Raw genomic sequence first — 25512 nt, forward strand, 5'->3', positions numbered from 1 at the left:
TACAGTCCAAAAGTAAGGGACTAACAGGGGGACGTACAGAGGCCGTGTTGGAGATGCTAAAAGGCCACTTTTTTATCCAAGGTAGATGATTTTATGATGACAAAGTCGCACTCAGTTGTGACTCAACACTCACACTCATGCAAACATACACTCACTTTCATAATCACACACTGGCTACACAAAAGAAATCCGCTACATCCTATAGTGCACTAAATCATAGATTTGGCAGCTTTAGGAAATTAAATAAACCTATAAAAGGAAAAATAACATACAGTACCAAAAAATAAAAGAATTATCAAAGCACTCTGTGATTCACTCCCTCATATTATGATTATTCTAGGTCTTAAAGAGTTTAAAGGTTTTTATAATTAACTGTACAGCATGACTATGAACTATTTCCAGCCTTATCAAACATACTCGGTTTCTAACCATACTAACTAGCCAAGGAATGACAATATGGTGTCTCTATATTCTAGATATCCTGTAATGTTACACATTTTACAATAGCCATGTCTGTTTGTCTGGTTATTTGCTCTTGATATAAGGTGATAAAGTTGAGAGATAATACGACAGCATTTTGTAATTCTACTACTAACCAGGGTTTGAATTGTAGTCCAGAGAAAGCAGCACTAGCAGGAGTGATAACGCTGAGGGAGAACAAAACTGCACACTCTACCACCTCACAGGACCTGTGCTGCCCTCCCTTGGCTTCCTGACATTACTGCAACTGTTACTAACAGTTGCATCCTGGCTGCTGGAGGGGCGGAGCACTGTCTGTGAGTTTGGCAGTGGGGGCTCCTGTGGTCACGGCCGGATCAGTGTCCAAGCTCTCGGACATCTTGTCACAAATTAGGTCGACGAGACGTTCGAAGGTCTGCTTCACATTGATGTTGTCCTTGGCGCTTGTCTCAAAGAACTCAAAACCTTTGGAAAAGAGGAGTAGTGAGTACAATGAGAGTGTGAAGAGACAGGAAAAGGACTGTTACATGTATCGCCATCAGTAATGATGATGAAATGATAAATATAAATTTCTGTCATTTTTCGAGAAAGCATTGACAATTATTGCTGCTGCTAAAGGTGAGCACCAATGCTGCTTATATACATCACTGCAATATCTTTATTAAGATCCCAAAATGTGACATAATTACCAGTATAGTAAGTGACTAAATAATAATAATCTAAAAAGTTACAATTTTATGTAATAACAGCACCATAAGGCTGGTGTCTCCTTGTGTGAAAGAGGTGAATGTTACTCTTGGACTCACCCAACTGTTCTGCCAGCAGTCTGCCACTATCCACTGAGACCACTCTCTCCTCCTCCATATCGCATTTATTCCCAGCCAGCACCACCTGTGCATTATCCCATGAGTAGGTCTTTATCTGGGTTGACCTGCATGTTATTGAAAGACAAAATGAGCAAACACAAAACAATACATCATCAGTCAAATCAAACAAGAGCGTTGAGAGTTGTTTTTGCGCTTTTTTTTTTTATTGGATGGGCTCCTTCAGAAATGGACATGAAAGATGGCAGACGGAAGGACATGATGTAAAGTTTGTTCGCCATTTGGACTGGTCATGGACAGTGATTAAATCAAGTATCATCTGTCATCATGTAATGTTTGAGTCACTGATGGCAGGCTGGCAGCTGAAGAAAAGTGGGTCAACTGCAAATTTGTACAGGAAATCTGCAGCTTGTATTGCTCTCAAGTAGGTTATTATTTGCTATTTTGTGGCTATTGATGTCTTTGACACAAAGCAAGATTCTGTCCTAGAAATATAAAGGCTTCCTATTGGCTCCTGCTAACTTCCAATTGCTGAGCTGCTAAGTACAAAAGGTACCAATGGCCTATCACATTTTGAATCTGCACAGGTTATGGGCTCCATCACACAGACACAGTTACTTAACAATAAGAGCTAATACACATAAATATCAGTTTTTTAGCATTTCACTTCTGATAGCTTGCATGGTCCTATCATTCAAAGTCAACACAGAGCCTGAATCAATCCAATGAACTCCATAGGACTTGTTGAAGAAATGTATCATTATCACATGCAGTACATCAGGGCCAGTGCCTACAGTATATCTTGTATGTAGGTTTTGAGAAATAATTAGCCTTGTGAGCCGTGTCATATGTTTCTGCACGATAGCAGGATATCATAGGAGCATTGCTGTGAATCAGTGCGAGGCCTGCCCTGTTCTAACCTCTGCGGTCAGCACACAACATGGGGAAGAATTTAAGAAACAAATTTTCTGTTGCAGTTGGACTGAAAGTAGGACAGTGAACATACAACAAGCTGAACAGAAAAAGAAAAAGAGCCCAGCAAGAAAGACAGGAGGAAACACCGGCTCAGAGAGGGACAGAGAGAGAGAGAGCATGATATTGGCCTTTCTGTACAATTCTGACTTGTTATAGTGGTTCAGTTTAATCCAACTGACACCATGTGTTTGTGTCACATCTTACAAAGCAACATACAGTATGCAGGGTATTAAGGGTTTGTATTTACACATGGTTGGAGGACAGTAAATTAAAAGAGAAAATGCTTTAATATTGTTTTTGTAAAGAAAATGAAATGTTTGTGAATAACACGATTAATTTGATTGGTTTGGTCCTCCATTTGATGTCGGCATTTTAATATTTCCCTGTTTTGTCTCTGTCATAGGCAGGAAATGAGCACATCACAAGCTTAATTCAGCCACAGTCGGGGAAGGAGACGTTGCTATGGTAACCTATTTTTTCCACCAACCTTGTCACAAGGAACAAGGGACAGAGAAAGTGGAATTAAAGCCTGTGGCAAAGGCAAAAAAAATGAAGGATTCTAGTTATATAAAAACAGCCTCTTCCTTTCTAGATAGTTGATGGATTTGTGCTCTGTCTGCTAAGTAAGCTCACAGGTAACTCTCCGGGCTAGTCTCTGCCAGTGACACACTTGGCGCCATTAATTAAGATACCCATCACAGACAGTGCTCAGACTGCTGTATTCCATCAAAGTGTCAGACAGGCCTTAAAAGAATAATAGCTGTGTCTGGCTGCGATCTCTCTTTACAAGAAAGCCTTGTTTTTCTCTCTTACAAAGATGGGAAATTCATTTTGATACAAATCAGATAACGTGAAGCATTTTAACACAATTCATGCGATAATTGAAATGTTCCCGTAAACAATACATCAAGAAAACCAGGTTTTTAACTTGTGTTCAGCTGGGTTAAATGGAGCAGCTTTAGCTATGACAGATGCTCCTTAAAGCAGCTGTCAAATGCTGCTAGCTAAGTGACAATGGCTAAGCAGACACTGGCCTAAATAGCAATTGTCATAGCCCAATAGGCGCATGCCATGTGGCATGCTGGTTTTCATTTCCTTGCATCTTGCATAGTATATAACCATGGTGATTCAGAAATGTTTCCTCCTAAAAATTTTCATTTTGTGTTCATATAATCTCTTTGGGCTGGTAGAGCAAGATAACTGCAGGACAGCAGGGTGTAAATAAAAGGGGCAATGACCTGTGGCAGGAGTGGGGTGTGCGGGAAAAGATCAGCAAAAAAGAAAACCATAACAAACATCTTTAACTACAGAGCTGAAATGTGCACGTTTTGATAATAGGTTTTGATAATGATGTTATGTTGAGAATGTGCTTGTTTCTAGAGCAGGAATTCTAACCCAGAAACCTGGTTTTTGAAGCCAATTCAGCGCTGCCTGTTTGGACATGAATGCATCATCACAAGTCACCAACATTTGGTCTTGGCAGAAATTTACTGTTCAGACTGTTCAGACACTTTTGTGACTCACAAATGGACCAGAGCCATGACCTTGACAAGTCACCTCTTGGTCCGCAAGCCTGACAAAGATGCACACACTCACTACATAACAGGCCTGTCAAATAGAGAGAGAGCAAGAGAGAGAGAGAGAGAGAGAGTACTGTTGCTGATAGGAAGAGATAGGAAGGCAGACAGCTTGGACGTACACAGAGTGCAAAGGCCCCTAGAGAGGATACCTTTATACAAAACTGTCAAAAAGCAGACCATCATGACTCACCAGTCCTGCACGGCGCCGAAAGACTCCTCATTGGTGATGTCGTACATGAGAATGAAGCCCATAGCCCCGCGGTAGTAGGCAGTGGTGATGGTCCTGTATCGCTCCTGGCCTGCTGTGTCCTACACACAGACAACAAGATTTAGTATTGCTGTTAGCTGGTTGACGGATATTTACAGAGTCAGGCTCGACAACATTGCAGTGACCCAGCATAGAACATGCAAATCCATGATGGAAAATGAGCATGAGATGTCTACATCATTAATATACTGCCATTTATACATATGGTTTGAATCAGGGTAAAATTTAGGATTTTGTGTCCAGATTTACTCATGGCTTTATTTCTTGTGCTCATGATGTGGAAATAATCATTATGCTAATTGCCTCGCTGGCTTTGCATTGATGAAGTGCCAAAAACAGCGATTCCGTTCTGGCTGATGTGATAGATTCTTTCCTCTCCTCAATAAAATAATCGCTCAGCTGTGCTAAACACTCAGCGGAGCGGTGTTCAGAGCTCAGCTTTATGTCGCCCCTTTCTTAAGGAAAAGGGGCTAAATTTACTGTAGAAGTCAAATGCTTTAAACACTGAGAATCTGCTTGCTGTTCATGATAACGCTGAACAAATTGGTCAAAGGCAATGCTTGCAAGCGATTACACAGCATTCAAGGGGTAGTGCATTGTACACTGATTACCCTAGAAATAAGCGCCCATTGCATTTCTATGACATGTCAATGAAAATGCTAACTGACCCCAGTACGGACAGATGAAGCTTGTCTGTGATGAGCATATTAATGAGGAAGGAGAAGCTATGTGCTTGAGAATATAAGTGTTTGTTTGATCTTAACCTAGTTATCTATATGGCTTCCTGTGATTGTTTATGTATTGTATGGATGTATTGTATGGATTTGTGCTTTTCAGATAAGTTATGTAATAACAATAAATCCCAATGATGTCCCTCCTGTTTGTGCTGCATGTTTACTCTGCTGTCGCTCCACCCACAACAAGTGTGTTCACAGGCTTCTGTGAATCATGATGGAGGACTTCTGGCAGCTCAACTTGGCTCTTGTTAAACAGAGGCCCGACAGGCAGCACTGGATTGTATTTGCCACAGAGGTTTTGCTTTCTGTCAGTCTGCACATGGCTGCAACAGTGTGCCTGTTATAGCCAGAGGATAGCTCTGACCTTCACTCCACGGAGGCAGAGCTCGTAGCCTGCCAAGCTTCCATACACACCACAGGGAGGACCTTTTGTCATTTTATAATAACACAAAAGCACATGTGAATGTGTGCGTTTTAATGTCGGCAGCTAGTGAATGTTGCACAAATGGTATCTTTTGTGGAGAGACATTCTGCACTGCATAAAAGGACATGATGATTATGCTTCATGTGGTGTTTTTAACCAATACTGCAGCTGTACCAATGATTATAGCATGTCCCGGTCACCTGACATGAGCTGGATCTCTATCATTTTTCTAACTTGAATTGTAACTCGTGGACATGTTAGTCACCTATTGATTTTCATCTGAGTGCTTAGCAATGACCTTTGCATATTCAGGCTATTCTGGTGAGCCGCCTTGCCATTCTCAGATGAAAAGACAAAAGCAGGACAGGGGGGGGAAAATCAGCTGAGCCCTGAAAATTGGAGCTCCTTGAAGAGCTTTTCTTGTAGTCACCAGAAATCAATCCAGGAAGCTGACTAATTCAAGTGGAGTGGCAGTGAGCAAAGGCTGACACTTATCAGTTTTTTATCATGCTCATCTTGACAACATGCTGCTCAATGTTTATTCACTTCAGTCTAATATGACAACACGGACAACTCCATGATGCATTATGACGCTTTGTCTCTCAGCAAATTAATAGTGTGACTCCACAATGACATTAGCCAAAAGTCATCACCTTAAATGGCCACTTACTGTAAGTCTCAGCTCTTTCTGAGCCCAATTGAAGATGAGAGGCCAATTAACTAGATGCAAGGGCATTCCTTCCTCTCGGTCTCTGTCTGAATATGCTTGTCTTTGCAATCAAAATACATTATCTTGATTAGCTTAGCCATTTGACTGTTCAAACTCACTCTTCAAATCCTGCTAGAGCACTGCTTTTCTGGTTCTTTATGTCATTAGCAAACACCAACTGTCTGGGGACGGCTAATTGAGGCAAAAGACAACTATTATGACAACAGAAAGGAAAACCTCCAAGGGAAAGTTGGCATTTGGCGTAGGCCAGAAAGAAAGAGCAAGAGAGAGATGGACAGGAAAAAAGAGAAAAAGAGAGAAAGATCTACAGTATCTATCCATTTATCCCCCGACCCCCACCCCCCAACATCTCAGAGGTTTTATAAGACAATCTGCCTCAACAGCTCAGATGAACTCCTAATTAGAAAAAGCCTCAGACATTCTTCAGATTCCCACACATTCTGTGGAAGGTGTTGCTTCTGTGATCTTCCCCACTATGTGCCAAACTAACACTTACTACTCTCCTGTCAGCAATGTTGAGACTTCCATCTGTCGCTGTCCTTGGATCATGGAGTGTTGAAAACACAATAGATCCTTCCCTCAAGCTTTCTTTAACTAATTAAACACACGGTTAATGTGACGTGTTTTTAAGACATATTTTTTGATTTTTTTCAAACACTAATTTGAAAAAGATTACTGGTTATAAAGGTCAATTTGAGTGAAATCAACCCTTTTTCTCAGATGATTTTTTTAGATGGTTGCTTGTGTTGTCTTCAAGGTCCTTTGATTTCAGTGTATATATAACATAATGCAAAGCTATTTTGTAAAAAGAAATGAAAGGGAGTTCTGTCCCTGCATACCAAGTAACCACGATCAGTCCTGAGAGCCAAAACACTGACTAAAATTGAATTAATGCATAGGTGATCCCATGTGTGTAAGACTTTTTTTGTATGGGCGAGTGCACAGCCATCAAGTCACAACCTCTCACAGTCCTTGAAGCATATTGATCAACAGAGATAGATATGGGAGAGGTCAGGAGAAAGTGGGTTCTGGGCATAGATTGACAACCCTTTATAGACAGGAGTCACTCTGCAGGAACACAAAGGTGGAGAGAACAAGGGAAACAAGGGGGCAGGGCGTTTCTGAAGAGCCCCTTCCCCCTAAGAGCTAGCTACTGTAGTCCTCCAGAAAACCTTGGAGGGCTAGAGAACTTTCCTCCAGACATGACACATGTTTTGACCCGCAAATTTTCTGAATTTGACTTAATGAAATGGAAATGTGTACATGACTGAGATGACATGTCTATTACTTATAATTCATTTTGAGATGAAAAAAAAAATCTCCTAGAATGTAAATGTAAAGGAGAAACTCTGACGCAAAAAGGACTTTCTATTGCAGAAACATGTTTTCTATCTTCTATAAATACCATCATCAGATCATATGTAAATCATATGAAGAGTCTAGATTTCTGAATATGACTGGAAAACAGGCTCCTCAAGTGTTAGTATGTTAAGACAGTAGGTTGTTAGCATGTTGACCAGCCAATGAGTACAGGATGAGCAGAAATAACACATCTTTGATTGCAATAGTCTTTGATAGCACTTCCACTTTTATCTTGTTTGTTCAAGGTTCAAACATTTTGTGTCTCACATTTAAATGTCTCGTGCTTTGATGCTAATATTTCATACCCAGATCTGCAGTTTGATCCTCTTGTCATTCTTGTACACAGTCTTCACTTTGAAGTCGATGCCCACTGTGCTGACGAAGGCCGAGGTGAAGGCATCGTCAGCGTAGCGGAACAGGAAAGAGGTTTTGCCCACGCTGCTGTTGCCGATGATCAGCAGCTTGAACATGTAGTCAAAGTTTTGGTCCCCTCCCTCTCCCTTCCCCTTCACATCCTGAGTAGCAGCCATCTGCAGAAACAAAACATAAAGAGAGAGGCTGAAAGGAAAGCACAAGAGTATCACATTGTGCTAATATGAAGCATTTTTCAGAGCTGCAGCGCACAAAACATGTGCATCAAAATGTTGAACACATTATGAAAACAAGGAGGAAAGGCCAATCGACGTTGAACATAGAGGTACAAACTACAGATCAGAGGTGACAGAAGGCTGTGTCAGGCAAAACAGCATGACCAACACAGCAAGCTGTTGTATTGATGAGCATTAGGGAAACAGGACTTTAAAAAGCTGAGTTTGTCTTCTTCTCAGTGGTTCGTGTCTCAAAATGATTCCTATAATGAAAATGGAGGACTGTGAATATTTAAGTGTTTTAACCCCAAGAGAACCCACAATTACAGTTCAAATTCCGTATATTTCATGAGATGTGCAAATATCGTTTAATCATTCTAAATTATACTGTATAAATGCATGAGTGGGATGTTTTCATTTAGAAATACAGTCAAATTGCATCCATATTATAATTGCTACAGCTTGCTGTCATACAAAGGGCATGGTAATGTAAATCCTTGATGCATCCCAACTGAACATTTCTGTGCAGGCTGTCAGCAGACATCGAGGACAAGAGTAGGCTACTACGCGCAGGGATGACAAGAGCACAGTCATCTTTGCTCCAAGGTGAATGTTTTGACAAAGCCACTGCGCTTATATGCCAAACATGTGCAGCCAAGCTCTCCCTGCAGCCTATGCAGCTATGGAAAAGATGCCGGACCTCCATCCTGCACATCCTGCATTGAAGTTTCAATTAGCTCCCATGGATGACCAAAAAAAAGAGGCAGAATACACCACTGAGTCAGAATTTGCAAGGACACCGCTTTGAAAATATCTGTGCATTTCTGACATCTACACACACCGCGATGTAAACTAGTCGATCTGATCTAAAATTACACGATGTCGCCTGGTTGAGCAGGGAACTGCAGCCAAATATGGGCAGGAGGTCATTTTATCTACTGATGAAATTCTTCCACGTAACTATTAATACATGAAACCGGCAAAAACGCGTTGAGGACATTGTGTTAACAAACCTGTTTCGAGGGCCTCGCTTCTACCTTTATCTGCCCCTGTTCTGCAGAATAGGTTTCTTATGTATATATCTGTGTCTAATGCAGGCGTTGATCTTCTTCCCCCCCCTCTGTCTCTCCGTCTCTCTTTGGAGCAGCCGACCAATTTCAGCACCTGGGAGCTGTCCCCTCCGCTTCGGATCTGGCACGCGCCCCTGACTTGACGAGCCTGGCTCGCACGAGATGAGCATGAGCAGAGGAAAGTGCGTTTGGTTGAGTGTCTCTGACGTCACAGCGTGGGGAAGGGAGGGGAAAAGAGGAAGAAGGGGGTGGGGTGGAGGGGGTCAACGATGGGGGTTGTAGTTTTTTGCAGGGTTTTTGCGGAGGCAGAGGAAAACATCATAAATGCAGATTGGACTACATTACTCAGCATGCAGCGCGTCCCAGCTGTCAACAGCTGTGTGATTTACCGTGGAAGCACAGGGGGGAAAAAACCTTTGTAGTTCGTTTTTTTTTTTTTTTTTTAACGAGCATCAAACTATAGGCGCCTTCTATCATTCAAGAGAAAAAACTAGGTAGTAATATGCTAAAGCTGTGAAGCTTAGTCCATCCTGTCACTGTAGCCTATTGTATTCTCCTACTCTCTATAGTGCTCTGCTCAGGTCAACGCTAGATTTTGTTAATATATCCCTACAGCCTGCAGTGACATCAAATAGGCTATCTTACCTTTCCATATAAATCCATTTCATCCACAGCAATATTTCCCCTTGTTTGTTTTAAAACAATTTTCCCCAGTAGCTCACAAACTCCCAGCTGGACAGCATGAATTATTCTTTTTTTTTTTTTCAGGAAGCAAATATAATAGCCTCTCCTTTTGCGTCACTCTCGGTCGGTCTTGCTGCCGACCCCTCCGCCCATGCAGCCCTGCTCTCCGCCTCAGAGAACAAGCGGCTGAGCAAACAAGAGCGGCCTGAGTGCTGATGAATATTATTATTAGTGTACTATTATTATTACTACGGGCCTTTCAGTGGGAGCGAGTGGTGCAGGCGCGGAAGGGGATATTGGCATCTTTGCAATTGTAATTTAACCGGGCCTATCTTTTAAAAAGAAAAAAAAAAAAAAAAAAAAAAAGCATAATTAATATATGGGAGGTGCAAGGTCCATATCAGCAACTGACATCCATTTCCTCGCATCTGTCGTTTAGCTCCTATTGGTCATTTTGCACCTGCAGTCAACATATCTTATAATAATAGTCCAGCATGCTCTAAGAACCACCTCAGTACCAGACACAATATTACATAACAGTGGATTACTAGTTCGATTGAAATCCTGGCTGTGGTTGTTACAGTATATGCTTCTTGTCAGCCAGTTAGCAGACACCCGATTGGGCGTGTATGAAGCTACCGGGCGGGATTTAGTGCTGACTGACTGACTGACTGCCCTTTGACTGGAGGATCTGCATGTGCGCGCACTAGACGAGGGGGCGAGTAAGGTATGCACGAGCGTGTCTGTCTCTACAAATGTCCTGATTTTGTGTTAAAACTTCACAAATGTACCAAAAAGTGTTCGATATACTGCATGTGTATCTCGCTTATAAGGATGTCATCCTTTTGTTTATTCATGGTTTTTTTTTCTATTCTTGCACGTCAGACGTCGTGAATGTTAGTTGGCGGTGTTTGAACGCTGCTTTGGACCCGTTTTCATAGAGCGTCTCTTATCGAGCGATACTGTATCTCCTGTGGTTAACAGACAGTGCTGTTGTTTGTTTCTGGCAGTATAGTGTCAGTGCATGGCCCCTGTAAACAAAACTTTTCTAGAAGGTTTCTGCAGGAGAAAAGGCCACCGTAGCACCATCTGCTGTTGGAAAGTGTTCTCTAAAGGTCTTTTGTTCATGCCAGCTCTCTCAGATTACCTTGTGGCAATGATTAACAGATGATTAAAGCATAAATCATGTAACTTCATATGTTGCTCCACTGAGCCCTACTTACTAGATCATTTTCATCCTATGCAACCTGATCCTGTTTAAATGTCAGATTTGAAATGCTCTGGGCTACCATAAATTGTTTCGTAGGCTGGATTCTTTAAATTCTGTAATGTAGCCTATAATTAAATAGTTGATTCTCTCTCAAAATATAGCCTAGATGTTGGCAAATGTATTCTTAACTGGTAGCTAACTTTGATCACACCACAGTCTATCATGTGTATCCAGGGAACAGTTTAGGACTTAGGTGAAACACTGTATTGACCAATATAATGGTCAATATATTGGTTTTGGCTGACATGCAGGACGTTGGCGTCTTTATCAATGAGCTCAACTTCATCAGTTTTCACCCTGACCTGTCTGTTTTACAGAAGATTACAGTTCATTTTTGAAGATATGGTGCTAATTTTTGAGGAGGCTGCGATAATATCTCCCCTCATTCACTCTGTTTTAACCATATTTATAACAGTTTGCAATGGAGGACTCCATTGAGGTGATTCTGCAGGACCATGGCGAGTTCCTTTTTGTCAACACACCTCATCCTGTAGTGTCAGCCTGCACAGGTGCTCTGCTCACAGGCCTGTATGGAGTATGGAGTCTCTTTGTAATGCCTGGCTTCCGTAAAGTCCCGTGCAGGCTCAAGGTGCTTGACTTTTCCTTCTTTCCTTGTATTTACCTGTCCGCTTTGCTTATCTCTTCTTTTCTCTCTTTCAAATATCAAATTCTGCACTTTTGTGTAAAATCAAAGAGAAGAAGCCAAGACAGAACCTAACTTGCACATTAACAATAATTTGCTTACTTTGGAGCGTAGTGCTCCATGCTATAGCAACAAATGTGGGGAAAGAAGAACATGGTAAGTCTACAATTGGTTTGCTTCATGGACAACTGCACCATTGTGTGCAATGCATTAATCTGAAGTTATATCGTGCAGAGATCTAATGTTGCAAAAAAATAATGGCTTGTGCGCTATTCTTCCTCACTGTCAGTCCAAGATGATGAAAACATGATGATCAGGAGCAGATTATCAGAAGTTGTGATGAAGTAATGATGAAGACATTTGTTGTTGCATGGAGAATCAGAAATGTTCATAGTTGATGTTGCTGCTCAAACAATCTGATCAAAATACAACTGGCTTTGCACTCTGATTAACATGTCTCTGAAATAATGCTACAGAGCTTTGTTTATTCTGGATATCCATACTTCAGAAAACAAATTTAGAGTTATGCATGATTAGAGATTAAAACTCAGTTTACCACAGCTAGAGTGAGACTTGATCATTCTAAGAGATATTGTTGAGCAATTCCACTGGCAGTGTGTGTGTGAGATTAGTTTCAAGGTTATAGTCACAGCACTCGGGAGTCTGGTCTGTTGCAAGCAGAGGTAAAATTTAATTTGAAGCATAAAAAGAGATGTTTTCATGTAGCAGAAAATGAAATTCATGTTGCAGCAGTGTCTTGGGCTGTAAATTTCCATTGGGAAGAACATACTCAAGACGTAAAACAGATCTAAGAGACTTTGACTTGTCATAATAACAGTAATTACTGTACTACCTGCATCATGTATTGACTTGCTCTGTGTTTTGTTCTGTGGTCTAGGTTCCCTATTTGCCCTCCAGTAAAGATCAGACACTGAACGTCATGAAACTGCTTGAGGGACGAAGAGGTCGCTTAGCAGATCTGGGATCAGGAGATGGAAGACTGGTGAGTGAGGTTCACCTGTCTTGGGAAAAATATATTCAAGTGTAAAGAAAAAATCTAACTGAGAGACTGGGTGTCATGGCAGAGATTAAATGTGAAGGAATAATAATTTTTACACACTCCCATTTGATTTCCAGGTGTTTGCGGCTACTTCTGCTGGGTTTCAGTGCACAGGGTTTGAAATTAACTCCATTTTAGTGGCCTATGCCAGGAGTAAGGCCCTCTGGTCAGGACTTTCCTCCAACCAGGCCACCTTTGTTAGAAACGACTTTTGGAAGGTAAGACCTTAGCAAAAAGTACTGCTGCCCTTAATCAGAGTTGTTATTTGCGCTTATGTGTGTCGCTCTTCTTTTATAGACTGATTTATCTACATACAACAATGTGACAGCTTTCCTCGCTCCAGGAGTGGTGAGTTTTTTTCCTTCTATGACGGATTAACCCCCCCCCCCCTACTGTGGAGGATTTATAAATCCCATGGCATACATGGCATTTATATGCAAAGTGACTGATTCAGCCGTTTCTCACTGGTTTACAGATGGAGTTCCTGGGTGAGAAGTTGCTGATAGAGCTTCACGATGATGCACGTGTTGTTGCTTGTCGTTTTCCTTTTCCTAATTGGCCACACCAGTCGTCGTTTGGCTCTGGTCTTGAGGACGGGTGGGTGCTGTACGCCTGCACCTCAGATGTCAATCCAACACTGCAGTGTAAAGAATTACAGTGTTTCCTATGTTGTATGAGCTATACCACGACAAATATTGTATTTCCACAATCGGTGACTTGCTACAGGGAGGATTGTGAGTGCATTATTTTCTTTAATATTCTGTTTTTTTCCACGTTGTGAGGTTGCAGTTAGATTCATACGTTGTGTTGTACTTATATTTGCTGGAAAAAACGCCCATGTATCCAGCTCAGTGCAACTTTAAGGCCATTCTGTGGGTCTCTGAGCAAATCAGTGAACTTTTAGGCAAATGGATTGTTTTGTGTTTATGCCAGCTCATGGGTAATTTAAAGTACTGACTGTGTTTATCTGCATCCTCTGGTCTGTGGCTCATATGGAATATGTGACTGAATAGAGGAATTACATAGCACTTTAGTCTGAAAACCACAATTAAGTGTGTAAAACCATTTGTTTGTCTATTGTTTGCTTGTTGGCATTTAAGAAGTTTTAATAAGAATGTGCCTGCATGTTGTTTGGCTGTTTTCCAATGAACAAGTGATTAGTTTTTTTCTGATCAGGATCTTTAAAAATGACTTATTACGAATAAAGGTTATGTTAAAATTGTGTTCTTGTAAGCAGTGTGTAACTGCATTGTTATTGTGATAAATACACGGACTGCAATTTTCATTTGCTAAGCCTGATTAGCCTGAATTTAGTGGTATTATGGTGCCATGGTGGAGAAACGTGCTCTGACTGCAGCAGTGAACCTTACTGTGGCACCTGCAGTAAACCGAAGGGGGACACTGTCTCCATCTTCATACCTGCCTCAGTGTGACTGTTCCAATCATTTTCATTCATACTAAAAATCGCACCTATCAGTGTCCAAAATGCAGTACATCAATCTTTGGTAAACATATCCTTATTTAGTTTCAGATGGAGAACATCCGTCACTGTGGTTCATCCTAATGATATCCAAAATCTCCACCTGAGGGTGCTGGTGTTCCAAAGTGAGTTTGGTGCAAAAACACAGGATGAGATGAACCTGAGTAGAATACAAACATGGACCTGCTGCATATTGTATATTTGCACCAGAGTTTCAACACCTTGGATTCTATTTTGCACCAAATTGTTAGAAGGTAGTTTCATCTGCTTGTGTCTGGTACGTAAAACATGTAAACTACAGAACATTTGTTAATATTCTTGTTATTGTGAATGGCGGCTGTTGATGCCATTATTCAAACGACTGTCTGTCTGGTATTTATATTCGATAACACAACAATCCTCACGCTGCGTTATCCCCTTTGATTTCATGCCTCTGTTCCATCATCAACACCTTAGTGCATGCAAGGTAATCGATAATGGGCAAATCTCATGCTCTCATTTCACACCGTGACGTCAGAGAGAGGGCGGCAGACATCGGGGTGGGGTGGAAGCCAGAGTATAAAGCCACTCAGACGGACTCTCCGGGCTGCATTCTGAGTACAGGACGCGAGATCACGTCTAATGGAAGTACAGAGAAATATCAGTCCCCAACAGACGAACAGCAGCAGTATGTGTGAATCTACGCAGAGGTCCTGCGAACCTCGCCGAAAGCGAATGGATGAGCGCAGTGCGCCTTCGGAGATGGCCAGGATAATCACTGATCCTGTCACGGGAAAATGCTACTGCCGTGGAAAAGTTTTGGGCAAGGTAGCGCAAGCGTTAGTCTGATGTGGACGTTGTGGATTTACCTCATAACCCGAAGACAAAGCATGTTAACAGTGTCTTTACTCTCTTTAGGGGGGTTTCGCCAAATGCTACGAGATGACTGACCTTTCCACCAGCAAAGTTTACGCAGCCAAAATCATCCCACATGCGCGCGTCTCCAAGCCTCACCAACGGGAGAAGGTAAGCGTGCAGCCCCGGTGCCTTTGCGCGCTGGCACAACTGAATAATACACATGGTTGAAAATTGTATTCAATTGCAATCGTGAACATTTTTGTTTTTTTCTGACCCGCCAGATTGACAGAGAGATTGAGCTGCACAGATTGCTGCACCATAGACATATAGTGCACTTTTATCACCATTTTGAGGACAAGGAGAACATCTACATCCTGTTGGAATACTGTAGTAGAAAAGTAAGTCCTGTTCGTCTCATGCTCAAGTTTTTAACCACTGTACTTGATCTTGGCCACTCCTGTCTTTCAATTTTGGATTTGGGGGTTTGGAACACCTGCATTGCACCCAAAGTCAATGAGGCAGCACAATAGGCAGTACTCAGAGTCTGGCCCCACTAACAATAATTCCTAATCTGTTAATTAATTTTAATGATCTTGCAAACCTATGTAACCGTTTTATGAGATCAAAACTAATACTTATCCAGTATGACAAGTTTTTTTCCCCCAAAAAAAGTAAATGTGTTTTTCTATGTGATTCTTCAGAAGGCATTTCTGATAATCATCCTCTTCTCTATGTGTTGTCTCTTCACAGTCGTTAGCCCATATCCTTAAGGCTCGCAAGGTGCTTACTGAACCAGAAGTGCGTTATTATCTAAGGCAGATTGTCTCTGGACTCAAGTACCTGCATGAACAAGAAATCCTTCACAGAGACCTGAAACTTGGTAAGGCACACTTTTGCAGTAGTGGCATGCTATAAATATGCATTTTGTGCAATTAAGATATTAAAAAAAGCCCAGTTACTCCTCTAGTTATTCTTTGACTGATTCACCAGAAGACCCATGCCATATTCAGCCTTTGATCTGAGGTTGAATATCACCATCTCATTCCCTCTATTCCCCCACAGGTAACTTCTTTGTGAGCGATTCAATGGAGCTGAAGGTCGGGGACTTTGGTTTGGCTGCCAAGTTGGAGCCAGCGGGAAACAGGAGGAAGACGATCTGTGGGACTCCCAACTACCTGTCCCCTGAGGTGCTCAACAAGCAGGGCCACGGCTGTGAATCAGACATCTGGGCCTTGGGCTGTGTAATGTGAGTAACTAACTATAAATGAATCAATAGAAAACTTTAAAAGAGTTAGTAATATTATTAATTTTGATCATTTGTTAGCTAACACCAGTCAATTACAATTTTATCAAAAATATACATGTAAATATGCACAGTGGCATCAGATTTGGACACGTGTTGCCTTCAGTCAAACAGAACTTTTTTGCTGATGGACATCAGCTCACCTTTGACCTCTTCCCTGCTCCAGGTATACCATGCTGTTGGGCAGACCACCTTTTGAGACCACCAACCTGAAGGAGACATACAGGTGTATTAGAGAGGCGCGGTACTCTTTGCCTTCATCCCTGTCACCACAGGCTAAGCAGTTAATTGCCAGCCTGTTGGCCAAGATCCCTGAGGAGAGACCAAACCTGGACCACATCCTGAGGCATGACTTCTTCACACAGGTTAGATGTCATTTTTACCTCATAATCTGTCTCTTCCGCTCTCTGTCACTCTCTCTCTCGAAATGTCACCGAGTAGGAGTCTAACAGTGACTCCCTTCCCACCAGCCTGCACACTGACCCACTTTCGTTCTCCACAGGGCTTCAGTCCAGAGCGTCTGCCGGCTAGCTGTTGCCATTCAGCCCCAGATTTCCATGTCTCCAGTCCTGCTAAGAGCTTCTTCAAGAAAGCCGCAGCTGCACTCTTTGGTGGCAAGAGAGACAAGGTCAAATACTACGAGACTATGAGTGAGTATTAGATCAACCGCTGGGTGCCTATGCACCACTTAAAACGCTGCTTGTCACACCAGCCTGTTATTTTCCACTCTGTCAAATTACTGCTGCTACAAGAAGCATTTCATTTCAGATCATTGCAAGCATGTGCCACATTTCACATCAGTTAATGTAAGAATTGTGCTGATTTTTGTGTGTGATTATTTTGTTTTCGATAGATAAGTTGACTAAAGAGGAAGAGGAGATCTACAAACTGCAGCACGATTTGGAGAGAACTGTCATCAGCCAGCAACAGAGCAAAAAGATTTCTGAGGTAAGAGATCAATACAGCTATTTTATTCATTTCATAATAGGTAGATTTTTGATATTCAGTATCCAATGAGTCATTGTGGTGCTGTACAAAACTTTATAACAAGCACAGTTTCAGAACAAACTCAAAGCATTTATTTTTAACCTTTAAGCCAGCCACTTTGCATCTGTGGGTGACCGCTGAGTCATAGTAGGAAGAGATGATCTAAACTCGCAGATTCTAAGCCCTGTCGTCACTGATTCCCACCTCAGAATGGAAGTCTACTTCCTCCATCTGCCGAGAGCCCCGTTGCCCTGGCAACAGAGAGCCAGTCCCCGACGACGCGAGATACCATCCGTCTGATCGTCAGGGGGAGTCTGGGGAGCTGCAGCAGCAGCAGTGAATGTAAGTTCACCAGCATGGTTTCACACGCACACACAAAACAAGGCATGAACTGAACATCTCTTTTAACAAGCAGCTGTGAAATTACACACTTGAAAATTGAAAAGGTGCATGAAAAGATTTGAGGTGACAGCTGCAGTGCAAAGTCATTTTTTGTGTGTGACACCAAGCTAAATAACCCTCTCTTGTTGTTCCCAAAGGCCTGGAAGACAATACAACAGGGAGTGTAGCCGAGACTGTTGCAAGTGTGTTGAGGGGATGTCTGGAGAATATGCCCAAAGGTGAGTCACCTTGTTTAACACGAACAAACTCTACAAAAAATATCTCAGTTTATTGTTACATTTCAGTAAACCTGTAAGAAATTCTGGAGTTGTCTTTCGCTCTTGAACATGGCTGCACAGCCAAGGTTGTCATCTCTTGAAGTCTTTGGTGTAATTGTATTCTAATCCTCCACCTTTGTGTTCTTGTTCACCCTGCAGCGGATGACATTCCTCAGGGCTCAACCAGCTGCAGTCTTCAATGGGTGACTAAATGGGTGGACTACTCCAACAAGTACGGCTTCGGCTACCAGTTGTCTGATCACACCGTGGGAGTTCTCTTCAACAACGGCACTCACATGAGCCTCCTGCCAGACCGAAAGTATGCACCATTCTATGCTTTCACAACGCTCCACCTTCCCTTTGAAAGTTATTAGTCACCACATATAATGGAGATGGCTTGTTTAAGCTTGTTGTGGTATATAGAATTGCTGATGTGTTCAATTAATTAATTTGTGCTAAAGTCAAAGAGGAGTGTTTGTATTTCAGAGTTAAGTAATCTACATTATTATGTGTTGGCCAGAATGTTAGGAAAACAGTTTTTAATGTGAAGAGATCATTGTACTGTACGTTTAGTTTTATGGCTGTTTTCAAGTGCTTATGTGAGTGGTTGCGTAACTCTTTATCTTCTTCTCATATGTGTTTAGGACTATCCATTACTATGCAGAGCTAGGCCAGTGCTCTGTTTTCCCAACCTGTGAAGTTCCTGAACACTTTGTGGGACAAGTGACTGTGCTCAAGTACTTTTCTCACTACATGGAGGAGAATCTCATGGATGTAAGTAAACATCTCAACCACTCCTATTCCTTTTTTCATTATTGTAAACCATATCCCCTTGCTGTCAAGTATCTTTTTTGTCCTTCCGCCCCTGAAGCACTAGAGTTGGTATATTTCAAGTTGCAGCCTGTCTAACTCTGATGTGTTAACTCTTTTGCTTTCTCAGGGCGGGGACCTAGGTAGCATGACAGATGCACACATGCCCAGACTCTACCTGCTCCAGTGGCTCAAGTCCGACCGCGCCCTCATGATGCTCTTTAATGACGGCACTTTCCAGGTAAACACAATGAACAGAAAAACAGCCGTTGCTGGGCATGCTCAGTAACACTGTTGTGGTGCAATGCATAAGACAGTATTCAGGTCAACAGAGGAAGAGAAAGACTAACAAAAAATGTATTTACTTTAATCTTCACAGGTCAACTTTTATCATGACCACACCAAGATCATCCTGTGTTGCCAGAGGGATGAGTACATGCTTACATACATCAATGAGGACCGTGTCTCCAAAACCTTCAAACTCAGCTCCTTGCTGACGTCTGGGTGTCCCACTGACCTGCGTGAACGCATGGTGTACTCCCTCAACATGCTCCTGCAGAGATGCAGCTAAACCACTACAATAATATGTTATGGACAGTGTCAAAGAGTCAAACCAATGCACTGTTTTACTGCAGTGCTGCAGTGGAACAATGATTCAGAAGGGATCTGCTCAAGACTGATGGACCAAGGATGGACTCGTGCAAAGTAAATTAACATTCCTACACCGTAGCACCTCTGTGACTCAGCAGAGGTGCAGGTAAAAAAAATAATATGGAGAGACTGAAAGAGATTGAGAGGATTAAATGTAGCACAATGATCTTGGATGGAAAAGGGCTGATTTGTATGTCGACTGTTGTAAGAGAGAAAGGGCTGAGTACGTTGGTACAAACGTGAACCCCAAATGTTTTCGGGGAATAAAGAGGGATGTTCGGGAAGTAAAGACAAATGCTGGGCTGGCACCAGCTAAATTGTGTATAGTGTAGTTGAAGCTGTTTAAAGAGGCATTCCAATTAAATGGATGTAACCAGAGCCAGACTGTGGAATATTGTAAATGATGTACAGTGTATGTCACAGGGCTGTTTATATGTGTGAGTGTGTATGTGTGAGGGGGAGGGATGTAATATCACACCAACTTTTAAAACTGTGATTTGTTCTCCTCACTGACAGATGGAGGGAGGGGTAGGAGCAGGAGAAGTGAATGACATAAAAAAAAAGTATCAGACATCCTGTAAGGATCCCTTGAAAAGCCATTAGAACCATGGTAGAAAATGACCTAAATTATTGTGTTCAAAAAAAGTGCAGTATTTATTTATTTAATAATAAAAAGCATTTTCTAAAACATCTACTCCTGAGTACTTTGTGTTTCATCTTTCCAACTGTGTCCTCAAAATATATACCTGGTATTAAGAAATCAATTTTTAATGCATTTAAATGAAACTGAAAATGAGCTGTGTCCTCGTTTCATATGTTGCAGTTCCTGGGTTAATGTACTGAGCAGTGTGATGAGGATTAAATTAAACTTAATTACACTCATATCTCTGCACTGGCCCAAGTCAAAGCAAGTATTTTATCTTTAAACTTTGTTTGCAACAGGAAATGGGTGCAAAGAGCGAGATAGATGCATAATAGACGCCGTGTTTACACTGAGGTTTGTTTATACTGTTTTCTGGTTCAAGGCCTTGCCTCTGCTGAGTTTTCCTCTGCAGTGAAAAAAAGAGGATGGCAAAGAAGACTGACCGTGCAATGTGGCTCACCTTGTCTCACACCAATACTTCCTATACAAACAAGGGCACTGATCAACAGACAGGCCAGCTGGGTGATTCAGAAATCTGGAAGGAAAGACAGCCAAGAGACACAGATTAATAACACGACAGACTCGGTCATACTATGTCACAGATTGCGTCAAAGCTTTTGAGGCAAAGAGACTACAATCATTCTTGGACTCCTTTCACATTCACCGATTGTAACCATGGAAACAAGCATCCACAATTTGGTGAGTCGGAAATCAATGTTGGCTGCGTAAGAAACATCTGGCATGGCCTCCCCTCGTTGAAAGTCAGAACTCGTGTACTGACACACAGCACAGCTAAAATTGTAACTTGTGTCTTTTGCTGCTGATTGGTTTCTCCTCTGCACTCTCTCTTTTCTCCACATAAGTATTTGATCTAGCTCCGGTCTATTGAGCACCCCTTCACCTTGCCAGCTTATGTAATGATGGAAGTTGAACGTGGATGTTTGAGTCATCCCCTTTAGATGTTCACTCAGAATATCTGTGCTCTTCAGAGTTCAATAATGAATGGCTCATGCATAAACATACCCACACAGACGGAAGCAGAACAGGAAGTAGCCTACAAGAGGCAGGAGCAGGAATTATTCATGACGACACCTCCAGGTCTGAGTGCGTGTATTTTGACAGTAATAGTCCCTGGAATGGATGCTTCACTGAGACAGAAATAGATTTTGTTCTTGATGTAACATTTTTTGGCCTATGAGGACGTTTTTACCCCTGTTCCTAACATATGAACTGGAGTGCAGCATCTCCATTGGATGGGTGCAATGGGTTGAACCAAATTAATCACAGACTGCTGGCTCTTTCCAAGCAAGCAAGAGAAATGACATTTTCTCTGAGGTTTTAAGAAAGAAAGCATTTCCTAGTCCAGTGTAGATTCAGCTCCTATAATGATGACAGCAAGTGGAAATTCAGGTCAGGTCAGGATCTCTTCTGTGAGTCAGCAAATGTTTTCTGATCAACTTTATAGGCCTCATGGGAAGCTTCCACACGTCTGAAAGCATATTACGAAGATAAACTCATTTAAATACCCTGTGAGTTCAAAAAGCTAGGAGTGCATGTTCCCTTCATCCTCTTAGTGTCACTGTCATGTGAAAATAGAAATGCTTATAACACGGTTGGTTTTCAGGATCACCCAAACAAAGCTGCTGCTCTGTTGTGTCACATATAGACAGTGGGGGAAAGTCTTGTGTGCATGCAGGCAGACTTAGCCTGGGAATGAGTATAAGCAGGAGTGACAAAGGGGATCTATATACCTCAGCTTCTATCATAAAGTTCTCTGCAAGTAGAGGAGTGAGTCAGTTTGGCATTGAAAGTGATAGTAGGCATATTCTGCCAAAAAGAAGAAAACACATGCTTTGAGATGTGCACACACTGGGATGCACTTGGAGGATTTAAAAAGGTCTTTGCATATCAAATGTCAGCGCTCCTCCTCCTACTATGTGGACTAAAACAGACGTACTATGAGGAGAGCTGGGATGACTGTATAGCTTTGCCCATTCTCTGCTGTAGCCTACAATATCGACCGCTTTAGAGATGAGCAATGCTTTAAAAGTTGCCTGTGTCAACTTAGCCAAATAGTTTTTCCATGAAAAAAAGTATTTTCTGAGTGTGGGCAAGCATGTGAAAAGGTGTGTTTGGTCTCCTCTAGATGCTCAAACTGAGAATGAGTCACTGGTGCAAGCCACTTAACTGGCTCAGTAGTGAGATGTCAGTACTCCCTCATCTGATTCCTGTAATTTTCATCAATCAGTTTTTAAAAGATCTTTTTTTTAAGCTTCAAGTTTGCTTCAGTAGCTTTATAACCGTGTAAAGTGTGCTAGTCTGTGTCCAACACAGCAGCAAAGAAAGAAATTCATGAAAGGAATTCTTAAAATACTTACTAATTACTCGCTACTGTTCTCTTCCTTTCTTATTTTCTAATTGAATTATGTCCTTTAAGATTGGCTTGCATGTGGAACGGCCGCTTCTACTTCAAACAAGCGGTGACACTACGTTTTGCATTTGACATTCAGTAATACACTGAATGTCCTTGAAGCCTATGGCAAACACACAAAATAACCACCAAGACCATATTTTGCACTGTTTGTGGTGCATCACTGCCATCATTGTGTTGTTTAAAGCAGAAGTAAGCGGAATGTTTGTGTTAATATAAGTCTTAAATAGTTATATCTTCCGACAGCAATCACTTACTTAGAGTGTTTGGTCCGAAACACGGGTCTGTCAGTCACTCTGCTCTGCTGTAAGCCGAGGAGAAAACTTCTTGTATACTTCCTTGTATCCTAAAACCTTTATCCAATGAGGAGAGAGAACGGCATGAAGGGCTGTGTGTGCAGCCAAGGGATGCGCGTGAATGTGGTGACGTAGGGACGAGGACCAATAGATCCATGACGAGGGCAGGGGCTGCTAACTCCATCGGCTGACAAGAAGTTAGCCAAAACGACCGGATCGCTTACTGTACTTCTGCTTTAATCTCCCCAGATTTCTGCAAATTTGTTAAATGTTTAATATTTCTTTTGGTAGGCTGCTCACATTCTCTAAAACAACTGAAACAATACCTTAAACAAAATATAGCAGGGAATAATTATTTTCTATGTTCTAATCTGTGCTTTGTTTCCAAGCAGGTATGGCGTGCATGTTAGTGCATGCGTGGTGCGCGTGTCCCTCCCTCCTCCTCCTCCTCCTTCACAGGGAGGGAAAGCCTGACATGCAAAATGGAGGAGTCCGATGCAGACTTCAGGTGCAAGCACACGTGAAGAGTTTCCTGCTCAGAAGAAACTACAGTACTAGATAAAACAGATCTCACAAAGAAAGAGACTAGGCAGAGCAAAGAAAAATGGACATTTATAAACATCCTCTTTCAGTGTCTTAGCCTGGCCTGGCCTGGCCTCTGCATGGGCCTGTTATTAGCTTAAGACTAGTGGACAGGTCCAAGGATGAACTTCTTCCAGTCCAACAGCCTGATTATAAACTGGCTTTTCGTCCCCTCCAAGTGTAAGTAACTACTGTAAAGTAACTTCATGGCAAATATATGTTTTCAGCAACAAGATATGACAAGCTTAACTGTTTACGTTTTATGAACGTATTGTCCAAATTTCGCTATCTTTTCGCGGCAGTGCGTTTTATTATTGTGAACACTGGGGTATTTTATGTGTGTTTCGTGTACCTGCTGGAGAACAGGAGGGCAGGGAAATATGGTCGGGTCAGCGAGACGTCGTTTGTTTTAGAGACGCTGGTGGTCTCTCTATGGGTGGTCTAGCTAGCCTGACGTCACGTCAATGACGCCACCACGACATCCTTCTACCGTATGGAAAGTAGCCAACGTGTCAGCCTCTAACAGGTGTGTTGTGAGCTCAGGGACAGTCTGTTTTAAACTTCACTATACTAAAATTACAAATTAAAATCAACATGTACATGTGCAGTGAGCTGTTGTTGCTCCAATCATGACGAAATGTCTGGACTTCATGTTTTATGAAATTTAAGTGCCAAATAATTGCATGGAGGTTTTCTGTATTCAGACACTAATCACATGCGTCAGACTGCAGTGAACTGAAATGATCCATTTCACAGAGCCTACGTCACATTTGCTGCTGGATCATTGTAAAAGCTGTCACGTGCTGTGGCTGAGCATCACAGGTCAGTCATCACATTTGAGTGACTGGATTTTTTTCTCTCCTTTCTTTAGTTGCAATAATTACACATTGTGCTATGTCTCTTCTGACTGCACAAGCAGGCTCAATTTGTGATGTCAGTAGAAAATGTGACTTCCTCAAAATGTGTTTTTTTCCCCCTCAAAATGTGGTTGACCGCCTGACTGCTTTAATAAATGCATCACATGGTTCTGTGGGCAGCCTTCAGACTAAGCGTAAAAAGAAACTGAGGAGGACAAATTAAGTAAACCCAGTAAGAGCTTCTGCTAGACTTGAAAATCTAACATATTAAGCCTTTTTTCAGTCATTACTGCCAAGTATAAAATACACACACAAGTGGAATGGAAAATTCTATTAATGAATACTATACTTACTATTCTGAATCTTGTGATCTTTCACAAAAGCCACAAATCCCCTGAAGTTAATCTATTTAATATGACAACCTTTCCCCTTTATTGAGAACAATTTTACTGCCATTCAGTGATTAGGGCTATCTGCCTCTCAGCTATATTATACCACTAAGTTCAATGGTTCTCTTCATAAATCAATAGTCAATACATAGACGACAACAAAACCTCTGTCTAGCATTTTTTGCTTTTTAGCAACAATTCCTGCAGGAACTATCGTGTCCAAATGTTCTGCAGCATCAACCTCCTCATCCTGTCATTACAGACCAGTAGAATTACAGATGATCATTGAAATAAACTGGGTTGGGAGATAATTACTGTTTAAACTCCCCTTTAGAATAGCTGCAACGAAGCGGATACATGCATTCCATCCATACCAGCAAATGAGAGGGTGACTCTCTGAAGTTCCCTTGTTCATACTCGAATTCCCCTTAGCAAAGTTTCAACTTGCCTGAGAGTTAGATGCTTATTGAGAACAATTATTCACATTTTATTTGTGAATAAAAGTTCTTAAAAATATTCTATAGTTAATGACTTGTTGTACAGTAACTAATGGTAGCATACTTTAGCATTGGTGTGCTAAATGAAATATACTAAACTGATAAGATATTGCGTGAGGCATCAGCTATGAAGAATATGTGGTCCTCCCATCATTCCATCACACCAAGCAATAGACATGTGCTGCAAAGCCTGTCAAAGCTCAACAGTGTTGGTGTCTCTAAATGTGGGAAGCAAGGCATTTAGCAAAGATCTGCAAAGGGTGGCAAGTGCTTAAATACAGCCCTGCCTCGTGGAGGAAACTCCAGAGGCTTCAAAGCAGCGTTTCAATCCTGTGACTCAGAGTGGAGATAGAAGGACAAAGCAAATCCCACACACACACACACACACACACACACACACACACACACACACACACA

The 25512-nt window shown here is 41.8% G+C and overlaps 3 protein-coding genes across 4 annotated transcripts; 2 read left to right on the plus strand and 1 right to left on the minus strand.

Annotated features, from left to right (window-relative positions):
- Positions 1-733: 733 nt before the first annotated feature.
- Positions 734-9679, minus strand: rab3c (RAB3C, member RAS oncogene family; the record flags this gene model as incomplete). The annotated part of the gene is made up of 5 exons (XM_083978807.1): positions 734-924; positions 1266-1390; positions 4029-4147; positions 7665-7889; positions 9662-9679. 5 exons carry the CDS (start codon positions 9677-9679, stop codon positions 734-736), a joined length of 678 nt encoding a protein of 225 aa, XP_083834933.1.
- A 722-nt stretch (positions 9680-10401) lies between these two features.
- LOC310991423 (ATP synthase subunit C lysine N-methyltransferase) lies at positions 10402-13866 on the plus strand. 2 transcript variants are annotated; one of them, XM_083979120.1, is made up of 6 exons: positions 10402-10422; positions 11386-11559; positions 12512-12616; positions 12751-12891; positions 12971-13021; positions 13149-13866. In XM_083979120.1, the coding sequence occupies exons 2-6, from the start codon at positions 11392-11394 to the stop codon at positions 13452-13454; spliced, it is 771 nt and encodes a 256-aa protein (XP_083835246.1). In that variant the 5' UTR covers positions 10402-10422; positions 11386-11391; the 3' UTR covers positions 13455-13866. The 2 variants fall into 2 exon arrangements, with proteins under 2 accessions (XP_083835246.1, XP_083835245.1); XM_083979119.1 differs by having other exon boundaries at positions 10403-10427.
- A 630-nt stretch (positions 13867-14496) lies between these two features.
- Positions 14497-20044, plus strand: plk2b (polo-like kinase 2b). Its single transcript, XM_083979117.1, has 14 exons — positions 14497-14960; positions 15051-15158; positions 15272-15388; positions 15741-15870; positions 16053-16236; positions 16460-16658; positions 16796-16943; positions 17147-17241; positions 17490-17622; positions 17820-17900; positions 18099-18258; positions 18584-18713; positions 18880-18990; positions 19129-20044. The coding sequence occupies exons 1-14, from the start codon at positions 14775-14777 to the stop codon at positions 19318-19320; spliced, it is 1974 nt and encodes a 657-aa protein (XP_083835243.1). The 5' UTR covers positions 14497-14774; the 3' UTR covers positions 19321-20044.
- Positions 20045-25512: the final 5468 nt, after the last annotated feature.

This window comes from Trachurus trachurus, assembly GCF_905171665.1.
Source record: "Trachurus trachurus genome assembly, chromosome: 9".
Classification (NCBI taxonomy): Eukaryota; Metazoa; Chordata; class Actinopteri; order Carangiformes; family Carangidae; genus Trachurus; species Trachurus trachurus.

Excerpts from the sequence above, each read along its gene's own strand:
- LOC310991423 (XM_083979120.1), top strand. The coding sequence starts at position 11,392 with ATGGAGGACTCCATTGAGGTGATTCTGCAGGACCATGGCGAGTTCCTT. Across the intron at positions 12,617-12,750 it reads GATCAGGAGATGGAAGACTG|GTGTTTGCGGCTACTTCTGC; the intron begins GTGAGTGAGGTT and ends TTTGATTTCCAG. Across the intron at positions 13,022-13,148 it reads CTTTCCTCGCTCCAGGAGTG|ATGGAGTTCCTGGGTGAGAA; the intron begins GTGAGTTTTTTT and ends ACTGGTTTACAG.
- plk2b (XM_083979117.1), top strand. The coding sequence starts at position 14,775 with ATGGAAGTACAGAGAAATATCAGTCCCCAACAGACGAACAGCAGCAGT. Across the intron at positions 15,871-16,052 it reads TCACAGAGACCTGAAACTTG|GTAACTTCTTTGTGAGCGAT; the intron begins GTAAGGCACACT and ends ATTCCCCCACAG. Across the intron at positions 16,944-17,146 it reads CAAATACTACGAGACTATGA|ATAAGTTGACTAAAGAGGAA; the intron begins GTGAGTATTAGA and ends TGTTTTCGATAG.